General features: G+C 38.4%; 4 protein-coding genes across 5 annotated transcripts in view; 2 read left to right on the top strand and 2 right to left on the bottom strand.

Moving 5' to 3' along the window:
* Positions 1–1,997, bottom strand: part of LOC113492651 — a 45,636-nt gene extending 43,639 nt beyond the window's left edge. The window contains exon 1 of the mRNA XM_026870235.1: positions 1,824–1,997. Coding sequence (XP_026726036.1) covers positions 1,824–1,916 — 93 coding nt within the window. The 5' untranslated portion in view covers positions 1,917–1,997. The remainder of the gene's footprint in view (positions 1–1,823) is intronic.
* A 2,605-nt stretch (positions 1,998–4,602) lies between these two features.
* Positions 4,603–8,275, top strand: LOC113492649 (lipopolysaccharide-induced tumor necrosis factor-alpha factor homolog). Its single transcript, XM_026870232.1, has 3 exons — positions 4,603–5,030; positions 6,262–6,559; positions 7,459–8,275. Exons 1-3 carry the CDS (start codon positions 5,018–5,020, stop codon positions 7,562–7,564), a joined length of 417 nt encoding a protein of 138 aa, XP_026726033.1. The 5' UTR covers positions 4,603–5,017; the 3' UTR covers positions 7,565–8,275.
* Positions 7,837–11,053, bottom strand: LOC113492650 (lipopolysaccharide-induced tumor necrosis factor-alpha factor homolog). 2 transcript variants are annotated; one of them, XM_026870234.1, is made up of 3 exons: positions 10,892–11,053; positions 10,166–10,358; positions 7,837–8,667 (listed from the first exon to the last, which is right to left on the bottom strand). In XM_026870234.1, coding segments are annotated over exons 1-3 (309 nt in total). In that variant the 5' UTR covers positions 10,893–11,053; the 3' UTR covers positions 7,837–8,552. The 2 variants fall into 2 exon arrangements, with proteins under 2 accessions (XP_026726035.1, XP_026726034.1); XM_026870233.1 differs by having other exon boundaries at positions 10,832–11,033.
* Positions 11,054–11,167: 114 nt separating this feature from the next.
* LOC113492648 (integrator complex subunit 8) lies at positions 11,168–17,577 on the top strand. Its single transcript, XM_026870231.1, has 9 exons — positions 11,168–12,232; positions 12,527–12,733; positions 13,075–13,172; positions 13,447–13,577; positions 13,696–15,292; positions 15,368–15,530; positions 15,607–15,955; positions 16,372–16,615; positions 17,134–17,577. Exons 1-9 carry the CDS (start codon positions 12,115–12,117, stop codon positions 17,371–17,373), a joined length of 3,147 nt encoding a protein of 1,048 aa, XP_026726032.1. The 5' UTR covers positions 11,168–12,114; the 3' UTR covers positions 17,374–17,577.
* Positions 17,578–17,703: the final 126 nt, after the last annotated feature.

Genomic DNA, 17,703 nt, shown 5'->3' with positions numbered 1-17,703 from the left:
GCCTAATGTGAAAAGCTTAACTCTTGATTGTCGCAGTCTTCAAGTAAAGGGAAAATGATGATACATTTAGTTCTCATAATGTGTTTTAGGTTATATTAGAAGTGATAGCTTCGAAATGAGGAACTTGTTTATTTACCTGTTCTTATCGACAACTCATCGAAAAATTACTTAAACAAAAGTGTTAATGACACACACTTGTATAATATATTAAAAATCCTACTCATACAGTGTGTCTTTATTCAAAAGAATCAACGGCTTTTTAAGCTTAATAATTAATTGGTGAAAAAGTCAGAAGACCTTTTAGAGTTAAATAATCCAGAAAAGGACCGCATGTTCAAAGTAAAGCGAGATTACAGGTTAAATGAACTGGCCTCTAATCTGTAAAAGTGTTCGGATTAAGATTAATTCATACTTTTTAATTAGTTAATTACGGTAAGCGAGAATATTTAAAAAGTGCGCAATTTAGTCAACAGCGGCCGAGCGAAATTTTAATAAAGAAAAGCTTTTTAAAGTTTGATGTTTGTTTGTGGCTCGCTTAAGCCTCGGTTTTAATTCTTGAACAACATTTACAGGTGCTTATGTGTAGACAAAATTCTCGCTTCACATTTCAGTTTAATTTCGTACGAATGGGTGAGAAACTTCTCAGCTTAATATTCTTCATTTCAAATGATTCTTCAGTTGCTTACTACATCAAATAGAGGTTGTGGTATAATTATTGTGATGAATTGATTAAATCTGTTTACCAAAAAGTAGGTAGGTCTTTAACGCTTTGCACACGTGATCAGTGTTTCCGTAAAATGTTATTTATTTCTTGAAGGATTGATGTCATACAGTGACAGCCAACGTTTATCGGCAATTCCAATCATTTATGACGGCAATCATTTACGATTCCCTGGATTTAATTGGTCGGTCTTGTGTGACGTTATCGGGTATACCTATCTGCGCTATCTCGGATAGGGATTACCCAGCTTCACCCTTGTTCGAGCCTCTTTCTGAAGCACTACACTAGTGGGGGCGTGTGTCTATCGCCCGCATTAACCCTGCATTAACACACCATGTATTATATCTAGACGTGCGTCGTGAAAGGAAGCGGATATTACGAGTTTTTATACCTACTGATTTGTATTATATAGTGATGGAGCTATGCGTAAAGCCATTTGGAGTAGTGTCAAAACAATAAAGTAGTTGAAATGAATAGTTTTTAAGACAGTGGTTAAATCGTCGCCGAAATATTGTTATCTTAAATTCACGTACATTCGTACGTACTTAAAATACTTTAAATGTCTAGTTGTCGTATTATGTCCCGGCAAACAGTCAGTAATGGCGTGGTTGCGGCCGCCTGTCACCCACACTGCGCGCTGACAAATGGTCGGGCGGCGGATCCATCACCCACACTGACACCAGCGCTATCCGTACTACACTTAAGAGACGAGTCTTACTCGAGTAGATCGATACACGCATATAATCACCATCGAAATGGGTTCACGCAATGTGCTCATGATAGTCGACCATCACATAAGATATGCATGCAGGTACCTCATTCATACATATTTAAAATGAAACATGCGTTGTATTGCCAGAACATAAATGGTGATCACCGCATAATGTTAGAATAATTTACCAAGGGGTAACAAACACAATCAAGCGTTTTGTTTCTCGCTTTGACCATAAACACTTAACTTTCCAGGGCTTGGGTCGTGTCGGCGATGATTGTAGTTTGATTGGTACTATTGTTGCCACGAGCACTGTGACTGTAAGCGTTTCTACACGTATAAAGACTCACAGCTTCTCAAAGCACGGTGTCGTTTGGTGGTGACACTCACCTGGCACTCGTGACACGTGTGCACGGAGTAGGGCTGGTCGCAGTCGTAACGTCTAAGGATGTCGACAAAATCGCAGTGCACGCGCGCAACCATAGCGTCGAGACCGAGGAGGTCGTGCAGCGCGCGCTCGCAGCGATCCCCGCCGGCGAGCACGTCGGCGCGCGCGCCGCGGTCCAGCGCGGAAGCGGGTGAGCGCTCGCAGCACGCGCGCAGCCGCAGCTCGGCGAGGCGCCGCGCGCGTGCACCGATACCCAGCGCGCACAGGTGCGGCACGTCGCGCCTCGTGAGCGCGTCGGGCGCGCCGCCGCCGCCGCCGCACGCCGCGCCCCCGCACTCGCGCACGCTGCCCGCGTCCTCCTCCTCCAGGTCGCACGCGCTCAGCCAGGGGTTGAGGCGCGCGAGCGGACTCACGGCCAGGCCCGCGGCCGCCATCAGCAGCAGCAGCAGCAGCGGCGGCGCTCGCATGGCGGGGGCGGCGCCGCTAGCGGGGGCCGGCCCGCCGGGCGCGGCGCTGCCTCATACCGCATCGCGCATGGCGACCTACTCGCGCGGCCCGGGCCGCGGGGCCGCCGCGCGGGGTGGGCGCGCCGCCATGTCGCTCGCTCGCCGCTCGACTGACTCCCCCCGGGCGCGCATCGATCGCCCCGCGCCCCGCACCCGCCGCTGCGCGCGCCCGAGAAGCCTCCGCTACCGTTATGTAATGGTGCGCGCGCAGCCTCTGGTTCCGCCCGCCGACGCGCCCGCCCTCTCTCGAAACTCAAGATTTTCCGCCCGCCTAAGAGCGGACATGAAAGCTTTCATAGGAGCAGTTGTTATAAGTTACCTATAGATGGAGTTACTGGTTGCACGATAATATAATACTTAATATTTACTCAGAAATTTAATTTTAGTGGTTATTTACAGGACATACATAATTTTGTGGTGAGTAATCTGAATAATTATGATCACGAACCAAAGACCTAAACTATAATATGAGAACTATTCTAACCAAGCTGCCTTGAAACCCATTTAATATGCAGCCGTATTCCATGTCATTAAATTAGCAACTCAGACCGGCACTCAAGCAATAAGTTACCGTTCCGCGTAGAGGAATAAGATTCAAATGATCTAACATAGAGTACCTAAGCAAGTATATTGTGCGTTTGTAATAGATCCTAGAGACGTTTCCTACAACTGTAACTCTGATAATTTTAATCTAGTCTTGGCCAAATTGCTCAAACACTTTAAAACATGATATTAGGCAGGCAGAGCAGTCACCATTTGAACAATTAGTTTTCTTGCAATTCTAGATCATCAAATTCTGACATAGCGACTTTATTGCCCAACAAGATAAAAATATAAAAACCCCCGTCGACAACTCACTACCAATTTTCTCATCAAATTAAACTTAGAACTGTCTTGATTAAGTCATCAATACTTATTTGAGTCCAAGAAAAAAAAGAGGAAAGATTTGATTGTTTGTTAGTTTGTTTGACGCGAATAGGCTTCGAAACTACTACCGATTCGAAAATTTTTTTCACTGTTGAGAAGCTACATTATCCCCGCTGAACATAGGCTATAATTTATTTTGAAACATATTAGGGTTCCGTAAGAAAATTGCGATAATATAACCAAAGGTGTAAAATCGAAAACCTATTTCTGCGTACGCTGCTAATACTATTGACAAAGAACAAAATGATGTACCTACTACGGGTTTGTTTACCACGCGGATGAAGTCGCGGGCAACTGCTAGATTACAGATATTCTTACTCATTTTCACCCTCCACAACTTTATAAAAGATGGTACGTAGTCCATATATAATACTAAAAAAACTAAATCGAAATTACTCAATCCGCTCGGAAGCTATGCTACAGACAGATCAAACTTATAACACCCCACTTTTTGCGTGGTTAGTTAGAAGATCAGAGAAAGGCTTTTCTTTGAACAGTGGACCCTATACTGTTTTAGTAACTCAAGATTGTTAATTCTGTCTAAGTAAGTCAGACGTTTAGGTTAATGTTCAGGCTTCAAAAGCCTTACTAAAAACAAATACAGTTATTGTCTCTATTCCAGATTTAATTAGGCAAGCAATTTAAAGCCTAAGGTTACTGTAAAACCTTCAACACAAACGGGAAATAGTAATGGACTAGAATAAGGTCCCTCCTAGTGTCCGAAGAATGAGTAAATGGTATCGAGATGTACTAAAATGGTTTAAGCTAGTAAGAAACCAGCATGCATATCTAAATTACCCACTGATTTTATTTATTCAGGAATATGAATAGTCCCAAACAGATATTTTCAGGTAAAAAGGATTTCTGATGATCGCGGTACGTTATAAAAGCATTATAGGAAGCACTTCTAAAAATTCAGGATCTGATACACCTTTGGTTCCTGTGAGTACCTATTTGCATTTAAAAAGTCAATATACCTACAGGTGTTTTTATTTCTTCAAAAAGCTTTTGTAAGCTAGTAAAGCTAGGCTAAGCGTAGGAATAAATTTACCAAAAAAAACTGTCGCCGTTAAATCGACTCATGGTTCAAAATCGTCTATATCATTTGAAACGTACAAGCTGTTCCACATTAATAGACAAAATTATTTATTTTAATTTATAAGTATAGTAAGGTAAAAAAAAGGATATTGCCTTCGTGGGTGGCCCTATGTTAATTTCGATTGTTAAATGCCTGCACATCCCATATAAGTTTAACGATCCATTTCGCATAAACAATGGTGGCGCTAAACAATAGAAAATATCCCCATGAGAATATTTCCGCCGTCGACAGTCCCGCGGTCAGTTCTGTGATGTATGCCGGACGGATAACACAGGCTTTGTTACAATCGTATTGCGCATTAATTGCTATGTAATTAGGGGCAAACATGTAAGTTTATTCGACGTAAACAACAAGTTACGTGACGACACATCCTCCGTCTCTCTCTGTTCCAAGAGATCGTGCGATGTCTCTGTCCCTCAGTCGTGACGTAGTGCGCGCGCGCACTCCGAGAGTGCATTCACTCACAGCGTAAACAGCGCGAGATCACAACGTAGACGATATTTCTAGAGTTTTTTTATTCTCCTGTGTTATATAAAATTGATTGTAACGCAACGAACATTCTCTTCGATTAAGAATTAGTTAACGATACCGAGTTTATGTGTTGTGCGGCTATTATTCCAAGAACGGATTAAGAAATCGTCCGAAGGTTAAATTTCATCACACTATGGACGCCACAAGTAAGTAAACTGGTTTTAGAAATATACCGTACCGAAATACGGACACTACTCAATCTGGCCGGGTTGCTTGACTACTAGTTATATATACATACAAATCATAATTATTTTAATAAAAATCTCAATATTTATAGAAATTTCAAATTACACACAACTCATTTGAAATACTTAAACCGTAAATTCATTCTCATCTTAAACCCAAAATCTGTTCCGCAAGACATTATAAACTTAATCAAAACTTCATACTTTAATGCCTCTAAAACCACAACAAACAAAAGATGCATAATCACGTATTGACCAGTATTTATACACATCATTTTGAAGTATAGAACATTTATCAAGATCCAATACAATACCAATAATGAGCTCTATCAAACTGCGTTATTGATCATAATTTGATGCAGCCGGTATTATCACTTTCCGTTCTTGTAAAGCCTTGCAGTCACGCCCTGAATACCACGAAGCTAATTTCATCATAACCGATTCCACGACTCATAGATTTAAGCCTAACTAAACATCTAGAACTAATCGTAGTTACTCGTACTTACAAAAAAATTATACCTTATTTACCAAGTTACAGAAATTATAAATCACGCATAATTAAAACTTCGTACTGTTCCACTTCCTACTTCGGCCCCTAAAACAAGGTCTCATCGTGCTATGTAACTTAATTGCGGACTTCCAATCGTCAGACCTAGATATGAAATCTGCTTTGAAAAATGAAACTAGTTTAAAATGAATAGCAACTGGAAATTGCTTTTAACATGAGCACTTTATACTTCTACTTCACTCATAATTTTTCTACCTTGTTTCGAATGCAAAGCTAAATTACGCAGCTTCAGAGACACGAAAAGCATTTCTATCTACACAATACCGTTGAAACCACAATTTTAAACATCACGACCTTTAAATCGATTAACATTTGAACCGTCTCGCGTTCATGAATTCTATAATACAAGCAATGACTCATTCAATTCGCGAAAGACAACGAGCATTGATATGATGTCTTAAATATATTATTACTATACATCGTCAGACTTGGCTTGAGAACTTGTTAGCTTGGTTATTTTTTAGGAGTTGAAACTTCATTACGATATGCAAATGTCTAATTACAACGATTATAATGAGGTTATTATCAAATAAACGCTCCGTCATTTTAGACCTTCCCACGTGAATCAATTATAAACATGATGGAATTGAATAAATACGGTAATACCCAAAATCAATGTTTCAGTGGAAAACAAAATGGGTCTTCCGCCGCCTTACGAACAAACGAGACCTAACCCTGCGCCGCCTCCGTCGTACTTCGGTGATAACCCTCCACCGCCGCCGGGGTTAGTGGTCCCGCCTTTGGGACCTCGAACTACTGTCATCACTACACCCCCAGCGCATGGACCCCGTACAGGCAAGATGGGGCCGGGACCTACTGGGACCACTTGTCCTACTTGCAACAAATCTATCGTGACCAGAGTGGAATACGTCCCTAATAACCGCACGCATATTGTTTCGGCAGCACTTTGCGTTTTGGCCGGGTAAGTTAATATTAATATGATAAGCCAGATTTCTTACTAAAAGTGAAATAGTGACAACATTCGTCTTGTAATAACCACGGCCATAACTGTAAGGTCAACTGATAACATTTTATTCTCTCTCATTGTTTGTTCGGTTTTACCAACGAACGCAAATTCGATCTAAAATTACGGGCTTGCTAAACTGTTTTTCGTTTACTTGTCGTTAATATGGAAAAATCAGAATCTATGACGTCCTTGGGATTTTGATTATTAAAATGGGGGGTTTATTTCCTAAAAGTAAAGTATCCTTATGTAACGAGTTTTCAGATCGACTATGCGAAATCCGGTTTTCTACTTTAATAATTCAATTTGATTTGGTATCGAAAACCTTCCAAAAAAATAATTTTTACTCGGGTTTTTCTGCACTGACATCCTCGTAAATACCGGAGATAAAGAAAACTTGTTTACTCTAACAGCGGTTATATTGACACAGCATCAACCGCACACATCACCAACAATTTTAACTTGTTATTACAAACTATGACGATTGAATAAGATTTTTATTATGTAGAGTTACGAGTACATATTTTTTCAGAAAATAAATAGTTGTCTACGAATCTAACAACTAAAAAAGAGAAACTAAAATCATATATAAGAACTAAACTACATTAAAAATTTAATACTTCATATATCATACCTCCTTTATTTTATTCGAAGAATTCTGGACCCAAATTCTCGGACATAAAGATTTCCAATAGAAAATAGGTTCAATGGATTTTGTTTCTTCTTGGATCGATTTTTAAATTATTCAAATGATGATAATTATTAAAGTTCAATTGTACAAAAATTTTTGATACTGCTCTATTCCTTTTTTTACCTGGTTAAATCTTATCACATGGCAAATTTGTTTTTTTTTTCAGTTGCTGTTGTGGATGCTTCGTTCCGTACTGCATGAGGTCCTGCAAGACCGCCAACCACTATTGTCCTCAATGCAAGGCTTTTATCGGTTCCTACTCGCCATCTTGATTACAAATATAAGCGTCGAACTGTACTACTTAACTTTTTAAATTTTAGCTTTGTATTTTACTAAGTAACAGGAAAGAAATTAGGAGTCACAAATATGAAAGCTACTTCTCATAAAATATTGCCAGAGGAAATGACGTTTAATTTAAGTACTTTTTAAATCTTGCTTTAATCTGGGCTACAGCATCATATTTTTAATACACTGCCAGCAATAATACGCAGAAGATTTATAAAATAAATATGTACACCAGTAAAATAATAAAACCAGTTTTAAATTATGATGTAAGGAAACTTTTATTAATTTATTTATACATAAAATACCTACGCAGTAATAAACATGGGAATAAAATGGTTAAAGTAGGAACTGTTTTTATGTCTACTTATTAAAAATAAATTAGATTCTTTTATTGTTTTATACTTGTGTTTGAAGCAAAACTTAAATATGTATTTGATCACATTTAACCAAATGTCTATCGAATTTATATTTATTTTGGGCCTAGATATAAGCTAAAATTGTGTCTATAAATTATTTAAGAAGGTACTTTATTTTTTAGAAACATCCATGTTATTTTAAATTTATGCTGGTACTTAAATAATGTCTTCGATTTAAAATGTATATTAAGTTCTGTGATATACTTTTCAAGGGTCTTTTGTACGATTTATACTTAAATATATTATAACGTAATTAAATAGATAATAAATTATATTAAACTATTATGTTTTTCTTCATTTAAATTCTTCGGATAATGCTATTCCTACTATTGTATTGTTTAAACTCTACCGTGGTAAAAACAGTAGGTACAGTCAATCATATAACTGCATACGCTTATTATAATGTGGATATACCTCATTTCTTAACAATTTAATAGCATCGGTGGATTTTAGTCACAATATGTTTTTAAGTTGAACTATCATCACTACTTACTTAATATGTACTCTTAAAAGAGCTTGTTTTATATATTTTATGCTGGCAATTTAAACTTGAACGTCGCTACAATATAGTTGTCCTGGTATACATCCCCAAATACTTGTGACAGTTGGGACAGTAGTGCTCTACGTTTTTCCACCGCTTCACGAAATATGGTATTAAACAGCAACACATCCACCTGAAACATTTTATAAAGAAGGTTAATAGGTGGGTAATTATTTTTTATGAATAACTAGCTGACCCAGCAAACGTTGTTTTGCGTAATATTTTTTTTTTCTAGATGTATGTATATTTTTAAATGCCACATTATAAAAAAATTAAAATAAAATATATTTTTTTTGTGTGGGCAACCCTTGTCACTTAGGGGTATGAAAAATAGATGTTGTTCTATTCTCAGTCCTACCCAATATGTATACAAAATTTCATAAGAATCGGTCAAACCGTTTCAGAGGAGTACGGTAACTAACATCGTGACACGGGAAATGTTATATATTAGTTCATAAGAATCGGTCAAACCGTTTCGGAGGAGTACGGTAACTAACATCGTGGCACGGGAAATTTTATATATTAGAAGAAGATAAAGGAGAAATGATGAAAAAGAAAAAATATATATTCCGGATCGAGGGGCCTACCAATGGTTCTTGCAGTTAGACTGCTGAAGTCGTGGAAGCGAGACAACGCTGTATATTTCATAAACCGCTGCTCTATTATAATGTGTTCAATGAATTGGCCAGTTAAAGTGAGAACCAGTGTTAGTTTTGGGAAGCGTTACTTTTAGAGTGGATTTGTATTTTTTGATATCCTGAATAACGGGCCTTTTAGAATTGTTTCCAGCGGCTCTTTACTGCGGATGTGGAAGAGCAATTACGCTTTACGTCTTGTATTGCGCCGTCACTCTTCTACAACCATAATAATATAACGTTAAGACGTGGTAGGAGACTCTCAATCACATTGTATGGTGGTTGCGATTGGTTGTGCGCATGCAAAAATGTGAGAAAATACGAGAGACACACGTCCCGATATTCTAGCCTGGAAGGGGCAGGTCACTAACTACCCCTTCCCTAAGGGAAATAAATAGTAGGATAGGATACCGCAAAGTCTGGCAACGTACTCGTAATGATTCACTTGTCATTTACATATTACCTACAGGCATTCCCAGAACCATAATCCTACCGGATCGTTCAACATAAGTGCGACAACGATAATTATGATTAACATACGATTAACACGCCATTGTCTGAACCAAATGTGTAAGCCATAACGATTGCCCGTTGTGGTTTGACATAATGCTAATAGATATTGACCATGTGCAGTTTTTTGAATATCTAAGGGACAACACCTTAGTAAGATTAACAAGAGTGCTATTATATCGAACTGGAAAAGCAAAAATTTTACTTGGTCAGTTTTATCTTACGGGAAATGTCCCGAACGGATAAAGTAAAGTAAAGTAGCCAAGATTCTCAAAAGAAGACTCATTGGCATTCGAAATAACCATATGTAAGAATAACGTCTTTCAAATAAAGTGGCTTTCTACTGCAGGCTTGTTATTTATTTTGTTTCACCAGCCAAAATAGACAAGAGAACAAAAGCCATCCTGAACCGAAAATTAAACCTTTTTTAAGTAAAGACAGAGTAGGGTACTCTGCCTTCCAAAAATAATAGCCAAGCGTACTTACCAGAAAAGTATACCGAAAACAATAGCGATGATATGCGTGATTGAAGTATTTCGGTAATGGGCTTTGGTCATAACATCTTCTTGGCAGAAAGGGCATCGCATGCCGACCGGCTCGGAGCCAACCTTCAGAAGGTCCATCTCGATGCACACATTGTCCGCATTTTGCGTGATCTGCTGGTACGCGTTTGACTCCACTGCAAGTTTTTTTTACAATTACGTTATTTATATTTATATTGGGTAAGAGCTTATGTTTAGATATGTAAACAGTACTCAAAGTTTAAATACTATTCGATTTGATTTTTGAAACAAAGTAGGACCAAACGTAAAACACATATTTGTCTATAGAGTTAAATCATTTTTTGGTCTACGTACTACGGATCTCTATTAAGCTCAAATAGTTATGCAGAAAAGCAATTAGCAAGTTCACTTATCCATACAGTTTTATAGCGTTTGCATGGCACCACATCAATTGTTTATATTAGGACTCCATATAGAGACGTTGATGAATCTCACATAATGTTCAGACGTCATAGCGCGAGGCCACTGCATATTCTTAGCCCCGTTAATTGTTTGCTGCCTTAGCAATTAAAACTAAGCCATTGAGGGACGGGTCTCGAAATGTTATAGCTAGATACTTAGTAAAGCAACTTGCGAAAAGGATACTTACATAATTTATTATTCATTTTCAAAGCATGTGCGCAATATTATAAAGGAAGAATAAACTCACTTGTTTACGAAATCCGATATTTATGATAACGTTTATGTGTCACTATCACTAATACATTCTACTTGATCATAAATCCCGAGTGTTTAATCAGTGTACAAACTACTTGAGATTTGTAATTGTCAACGTGTTAAATTATCGATGTAATTTTAAAAGTACTTAGTTTAGTACCTAGGGTTTCAGTTGTGTTACTCAAATAAATAATCTACAACTAGGTGTATCGATATCAATGATGCCGATAGGAACCCCGTCAGTTATCAGGGAGATAACTGATAACTTGTTATAAGCCCAGTGGGTCAGTACGTCGTTAAACTAGGTCCTAATCCTAGAAACACGATAATTATCCTAGAAAATGATAAAAGCATGGTAAAATTACTGAACAAATCTTCCATCACCAGTGAGTTTTTAAAATTATGGTAAAAATCTGTGTAAAGAAAGAATCTACGGAACAGTTTTGGCTGTCTATAAAGGATCTAACGTTAAATCATGAAGCTAATTAATAAATAAAATAATACACACATGAGGTGAGATGAAATCCATCGATTAAATGCCAACCCACTTCTGGAATTTATTTGTAATAAAAGATGCTATTATGAGTACATTTAAACTTCGAAGATCACACATCCAAGACTGTGGAACTTACTTATTCGTCGAGGGTTAATGTGCCCCTAAAACAGGCCATGTCTCAAGAAGACCGTTTTATTTATTTATTTATTATTTACATAATATTCTCTCAATATTCTGCTCAAAGGGATTTTGACAGACTTTAATTTTGGTTTGTTTAAATGTAACTGTCATGAAATGAATGTTGTATATTTATTCTCGATGTTTATGCGAAAAAGAAGATTCACTTTTTTTAGAAGATTCACTATTTTTCGAGTTTCTAAAAAACTGCTTAAAAGACTTGTATTCCAGACGTTAAAATGTCAACATTACCGACATCTTGCTGCCGAAATGCCAATGTTTAGAGTGACATGTCAATGTCACTTTAGGATCTTGAAAGCGGCTCCCCCTGGCGTTGTTATTCTTATAAATATTATTATATTGTATTAAATATAAATATTATTATTTTTAATACTAAATATTATTTATGTAAAAAATAACTTACCCCTTTGTAAATGTACTAAGATAATAGTATTAGAATAAGTTCTATTACCATAAGTTGGTAAATATTTTAAGTGCAGAGGTTTTATAAAGAAATCAGCATTAAGCCCAAAAGTAAGAGAATGGACGTGGATCTGTTGCGTCCAGGCACTGTGCCGATATCTCCTGATACAGTATTATGGTTCGAATTCCTTCTCGATCCAAATATGCTCAAGAATCATCTCAGCAAGCCTAATCCAGGTAACCATCGATCAAGATGTTTCACATTCCCATAGTATTTATTAATATGGCCATACGCCTTATAACCTTACACCTTTTAACTACTATCAATTTAGTATAAGAACCGAATTAAATGACAATATTAGCTGACTTACGTTAAATAGAAAATTAATTTAATAGTTGCTACTAAAAAGTCCCTCTGCTAAAAGAAATGAAGAATCCCTTATTGTGTCCCTATTCTTGTAAAGTGTTTTTTCTTGATAAGTTAAATTGACCATACATAATCCTCAATTACATGTTATATTATGATTCCAGAGCCATCAGCATGTGAGTTGATAGAAGAGTTCTTGTCTGTTGAAACAAAGAATGCCAGTTCTAAACCCACTAGTGAGCGTGTAGTGGATGTGGACGCTCCTCCAAGCCCACCAGCCTCCATCCCGTCACCATCACAGTTCAGTCGGAAACAACTGGCCCTCAAAATACTTGCCTTGAAAGTAGCTGCAACTTTACATTGGAATTTGGGTAAACATTTGTTTTTGTTTAATTGTCAGCATCAAAGTTTAATGACGAGTCAGATTTATAAAATAAAATAAAGGAAAATTTCCATTGGTGCATTTTAACTATACTTTCATTGGAAGCATGTTTTCTAACATAATAAAAAAAACAGCAATTTACCAAACTTCTTTTATGTCTTCTGTTGCTGAATGTGCACCCTCAAAACTAATCAATAGTTCTTTATCACAGTTTATCTTGTGAACAAGTTTATAAAGGACCATGGTCTGGTTTAAAAGTAATTGAGCACAAACTGATAATGACATATTAATATAATTATGTATTATATATGTATATCAAATATATTTCAGATATATTTGAGGAGAAGCTCCCTCCTCAGATACAGCAACAGTTTATGCAGGATCTTGTATATGTTACTACTGATGCTGCATTTGCTATTCCGCCACAGGTTGTATATTTTTTCTCTCTTGCCAGTCAGTATAAATTAATCACATTGCTTAAAACTGTTTATCATATTTTTTTTTCACATTTTCAATTATTTAACGTAAAGTTTATTATAAAAAAATAATGTATTCTACATTATTTTAGTGAATAGTTAAAATAGTGAAAACACAAAGATTTCTACCTAAACAAGATTACAAAGGCATAAAAAATATATTGATTAAGAAGCAACAAATGGAACTAAATAAAAAAAATCTACACATCCCTTTTTATTTTTGCAGGAAATACCAGCAGACCTTTTACAAAAACCACAAGTGCAATTTGCTTTGATTCTATACCATAGATGGATAATCAGGTTTCCAGTCAAAGCTGCGCTTTATGCAAAATCAAACAAAATGTCATATATTCACATGTAAGTATTAATTTTATTCAATTTGTCTAAAATGTTGCATAGAAGACAATCCAATCTACACAATATCCCAACTTTTTTTGCAAGTAGCAAAAATACATTAAATTATTCCTCTTTCCAGGCCTGGTATGCAAATAGATAGTGCCTACAGCCCTTTGAACCAAAACTTCGAGAAGATTCTGCGAATGTGTGAGGCTTCACGTATGCAAAGTATTATATTTTTAGATGAGATTTTATCACACTATGAACCAACATCCAGCTCTGGTCGTAAGGAATCCAAAAAAATAAAGGTCCCTGTAATGGAATCCTTCATTCACCTTACTGAAGAAACTGTTGATATGAACCACAACTGGAACGCTGGTGATGTATTGATCAGCCAACACGAACTTGCGATGCAAATTCATTTTGATCTCTGCTATAACTACTTCTTTTATGGACAACATAATTTAGCTAAAAAACACATCCTTGGCTGCAGAGAAAACTCCAACTTACTAGAAAGGGAAATCTCAATTTATGGTTACGGCCCTTATAAAGAGATGCCTTGGGGAGAGTTTTATTACGCAAGTATGGGTAAAGACGAAATATTGGGATATATTAGAGCATTAAACTTAGGTTTTGAGGTGTTAAATGAAGAGCCCTCCCTACAACAAAAGCTTCAAGATTCAATAGCTAATCATTACACTGGAATCATAGCAGTTCTGCAGGCCGACAACCTGACTAGAGAGATCCCGATGATTCACAGACAAGTGGTCGAACTTGACATTCAAGGGTCCGCTTCAAGCGGAGCATTCACTGTAGCTAGAGATCTCCTTAACAGAGTGTCTGCATTGAATGCTGTTAGATACGCCTTAGAAGGTGGTTTACCATCCACTCATCAAGAATTTTTAAACAAATTCAAAATAGTTGGCATCAAGTTCTTTGATCTCCTATTTTGGGCATTGGCCCCAGTTTTATCCTCTGACTTATCAGAATCCGACTGGAACAATTTAAGGATATTCTTCCTCCATCTAGCAACGTCTCAATGTCGGTTACCAATCGATAGAATTGATGAGTACCTTAAAAAACATGTTGGTGAATCAGCAGAGGCCATCAGGAAGAAATTGATTACTGATGAACAATTAAACACGATTCTCAATGACCCTGTTAACATTGATGACGAAAACATGGACATTCCTCGAGAATTGCTGACAGACGATTGGGAAACTCCTGACTTTGAATTCAAGACTGTGCCGGAGTTAGAAATGGGCCGTCTTAAGAATCGACTTATTGAAGCATCAACAGCGGATGATGTTCGAATGTGTTTGGTTAAGTTGGCTATGATGGCGCCAGCGTCTCTTTTGTGGAAGATTAGTCCATCTTGGAAGCCTGCTGGGGAACTGTGCAATGCCTTGATATCCTTACCTAGAGGGTTTCTTCAAGATTTTGGTTACGTTGTGTCCGGTGCAGCTCGAGCAAGGGCTGAAGCGGGATGCGCCCGGGCAGCTTTGTCTTTACTCTCTGTATTAGAGGGCGAAGCTCGCAGCCAACTCGGCCAAGGCAATGATCCTACACTATATAGATTATGTCGTCACCTCTCATGGGAAGTACTATTTCTACAGATTAACGTAGTGTTAGCCGAATGGCCACATCATAGGATAAATTTAACAGCTTTGGCAAATAAATGCAGAGCTTGTATTGCCGCTGTGAATTCGAACGACGGCGTCGTACCAAGACCACAGGTAAGATTTACTTACCTACTGTTACAATACATATTTATATAATTTTTAAGGTTAATAATATGCTGTATTTTTTAGGTAATAGAGGCTTGCTGGATTTGCCTCATAAACGCTTGTGAATGGGAAGGCGTCGGTGTAACTACAGGCCCGGGTGAAGTGGCCGCGGCGCTCTGCGCCGCCTGCTTCGAGTTACAGCGCGGCAAAGCGACGAGGAAGTTCCCTAGACCTTTATGGGATTACGGTATTTATTCTCACTTATGTCCATTTAGTTTTGAACCGTATTGGGTGATAATAAAGTTGATTTTTATTGTTTTTAGCTTTGAATATATATGGCTCAGGGACTACCGGTCCTACGAAGAGGTCGGCGGGAGGTGCGCCCTCACATTCACGTGATGCTAACGGGGCAGCCGCAGAAGCGCGTAACGCATTCAATGGCTTCCTAGCCACGTTGAGAGAACCTCTAGCAGTCAGCGTCATGCTTTCCCTCCTAGCCAGGATCCACAATCTCCTTATAGATGACAGTTCGTTAGAACTTGTTGTAGAGTACACGAACCTCTGGCCGTCAAATATATCAAATATGAACAATTATAACCCCAAATTCGTTCTGGAATCTCTCACTGATTTACTAGAACGAAGTCTCAAGTTGTACCCATATAACACGTCATGGTAAGTGGTATTTTGATTAATTCAGTTTTAAAAATTAATTTAGCTTGCCTTCACAAAATCGGCAGTTATAAATACTTTCAACTAGAACAATCTAATTAAAAGTTTTGTTGTTTGCTCATATAGTATCCATTCGGCAATTTGCTTAGTATTTTTGAATATACATATGTATCTTTAGATTATTAAACACAACGTCTTGCGTTAGCTAAAAGTTGGCTAAACCATTAAGCGTTGGCTAAAGGCACTCGAATCCTTTGCTCGCAACTACCCTAACGAAACTTTGTTTTGAAGTGTAGCCTTCTGTGTCCCACTGGGTCCCACGAGGGGCATTGTCACACCCAAGCCTTTCCACGATGCGCTACAATGGGAAACAAAATCTCTACATATTTCTATATTTTATATTTTGAATGTACCCACAGGCTCCGCCTATACGGCGACGTGGAGATGGCGGAGGGCAGATGGGGCGCGGCGCTGCGGCGCTACCTGTGCGGCGCGGCGGCGGGCTCGTGGCACTTCGCCAAGCGCGCGCCCGACGAGGCGGGCGTGGCGCGGCGCGCGGCGCGCTGCTGCCAGGCCCTCGCCGCGCCCACGCAGGCCGCCGCGCTCTGCCAGCTGCCCGACGAACCTGACTACACTACTGCCTTCAAGTGCTTGGCTGAGAAGGTATGCTTGAATTACTTAATTAGGCTCTAAACACTCTATTGCAGTTTGAATGCAGTTGACACGACGGAACTGCCATCAGACTAATCATTTGGATAAGTAGTTCATTTTTAATCTTTTGAATTAAGTAGTATGTCTTGCTGATAATGTTTGAGCCGTGCCAGTGACTTACGTCACTCGGCCAGCGATATCAACTTGGAACGGCTCGCGGTTTGCTGGTAGGCTGATGAAATTGAATATACTACTGTCTTTAATGCTTAACTGAGAAGGTATGTTCGAATAATGCTATTCACTGTAAGAATATGCTCAAGGATGATCTTGCGTCCTTCTGGTTGTTCAGGTTCGGCAGCTACCGATTTTATACCTGAATCGGTCTAAAGTTAGATTTTGGCATATGTTCTTAAATCAATAAAGACTTGTTTATGAATATCATTGACTAAATTAAACTATAAGCGTAAAAATGCACGACAAAAATGTATTTTCCCTTTAAAAAACTTTACTATTCATTTATCTTGCCGTAGACTGGTAACGCGGCCGACGCGATGGACGGCTACTACGGGTGCGTGTGGGACGGCACTCTCCTAGAGGTGGCAGTCGCGTTGCACGCACGACGTGGGGAGGGGGGGCGACGCGCGCGCGCAGTCCGGGCGGCCGGTGCGCTTGAACTCAACGCGAACAACAGCGACGACATACAACGCGAGGCCGCCGCCATACGACGCGCGCGACTACTGCGGGCTCTCACCAACCAATACGTCGCGTGAATTTAATTAAAAAACAACTTCGTCTCGAAAATAATAATTAACCATTTCCCTGTTTTGTGAGTCTTGGCGGCGAAGTGGTGAAGTATCGGATGCAAGTGTGAATAACAATAAGCGAAAAGTTTACATTTTCGTAGAGAATGTTGTACAAGAGAACAATAATGTTATACAATTTTATTGTAAGTATAATAAATAATACTTGTTAAATTGGTTTTTTTTTACCATACCTTAACTTTGTCTTGTTAGTAGATAAAAGTGAAACGCATAAATGTTTTACTACACTTTATTATATGCTAGTGCGAAAATATAAGGACGTATAATATATTTTTAGGC

Source organism: Trichoplusia ni, chromosome 4 (assembly GCF_003590095.1).
Source record: "Trichoplusia ni isolate ovarian cell line Hi5 chromosome 4, tn1, whole genome shotgun sequence".
Classification (NCBI taxonomy): Eukaryota; Metazoa; Arthropoda; class Insecta; order Lepidoptera; family Noctuidae; genus Trichoplusia; species Trichoplusia ni.
This window is presented reverse-complemented; position numbering and strand designations above follow the sequence as displayed.

Excerpts from the sequence above, each read along its gene's own strand:
- LOC113492649 (XM_026870232.1), top strand. Across the intron at positions 6,560-7,458 it reads GCACTTTGCGTTTTGGCCGG|TTGCTGTTGTGGATGCTTCG; the intron begins GTAAGTTAATAT and ends TTTTTTTTTCAG.
- LOC113492650 (XM_026870233.1), bottom strand. Across the intron at positions 8,668-10,165 it reads GTTTTCGGTATACTTTTCTG|GTGGATGTGTTGCTGTTTAA; the intron begins GTAAGTACGCTT and ends AAAATGTTTCAG.
- LOC113492648 (XM_026870231.1), top strand. The coding sequence starts at position 12,115 with ATGGACGTGGATCTGTTGCGTCCAGGCACTGTGCCGATATCTCCTGAT. Across the intron at positions 15,293-15,367 it reads GCGTCGTACCAAGACCACAG|GTAATAGAGGCTTGCTGGAT; the intron begins GTAAGATTTACT and ends TGTATTTTTTAG. Across the intron at positions 15,531-15,606 it reads TAGACCTTTATGGGATTACG|CTTTGAATATATATGGCTCA; the intron begins GTATTTATTCTC and ends TATTGTTTTTAG.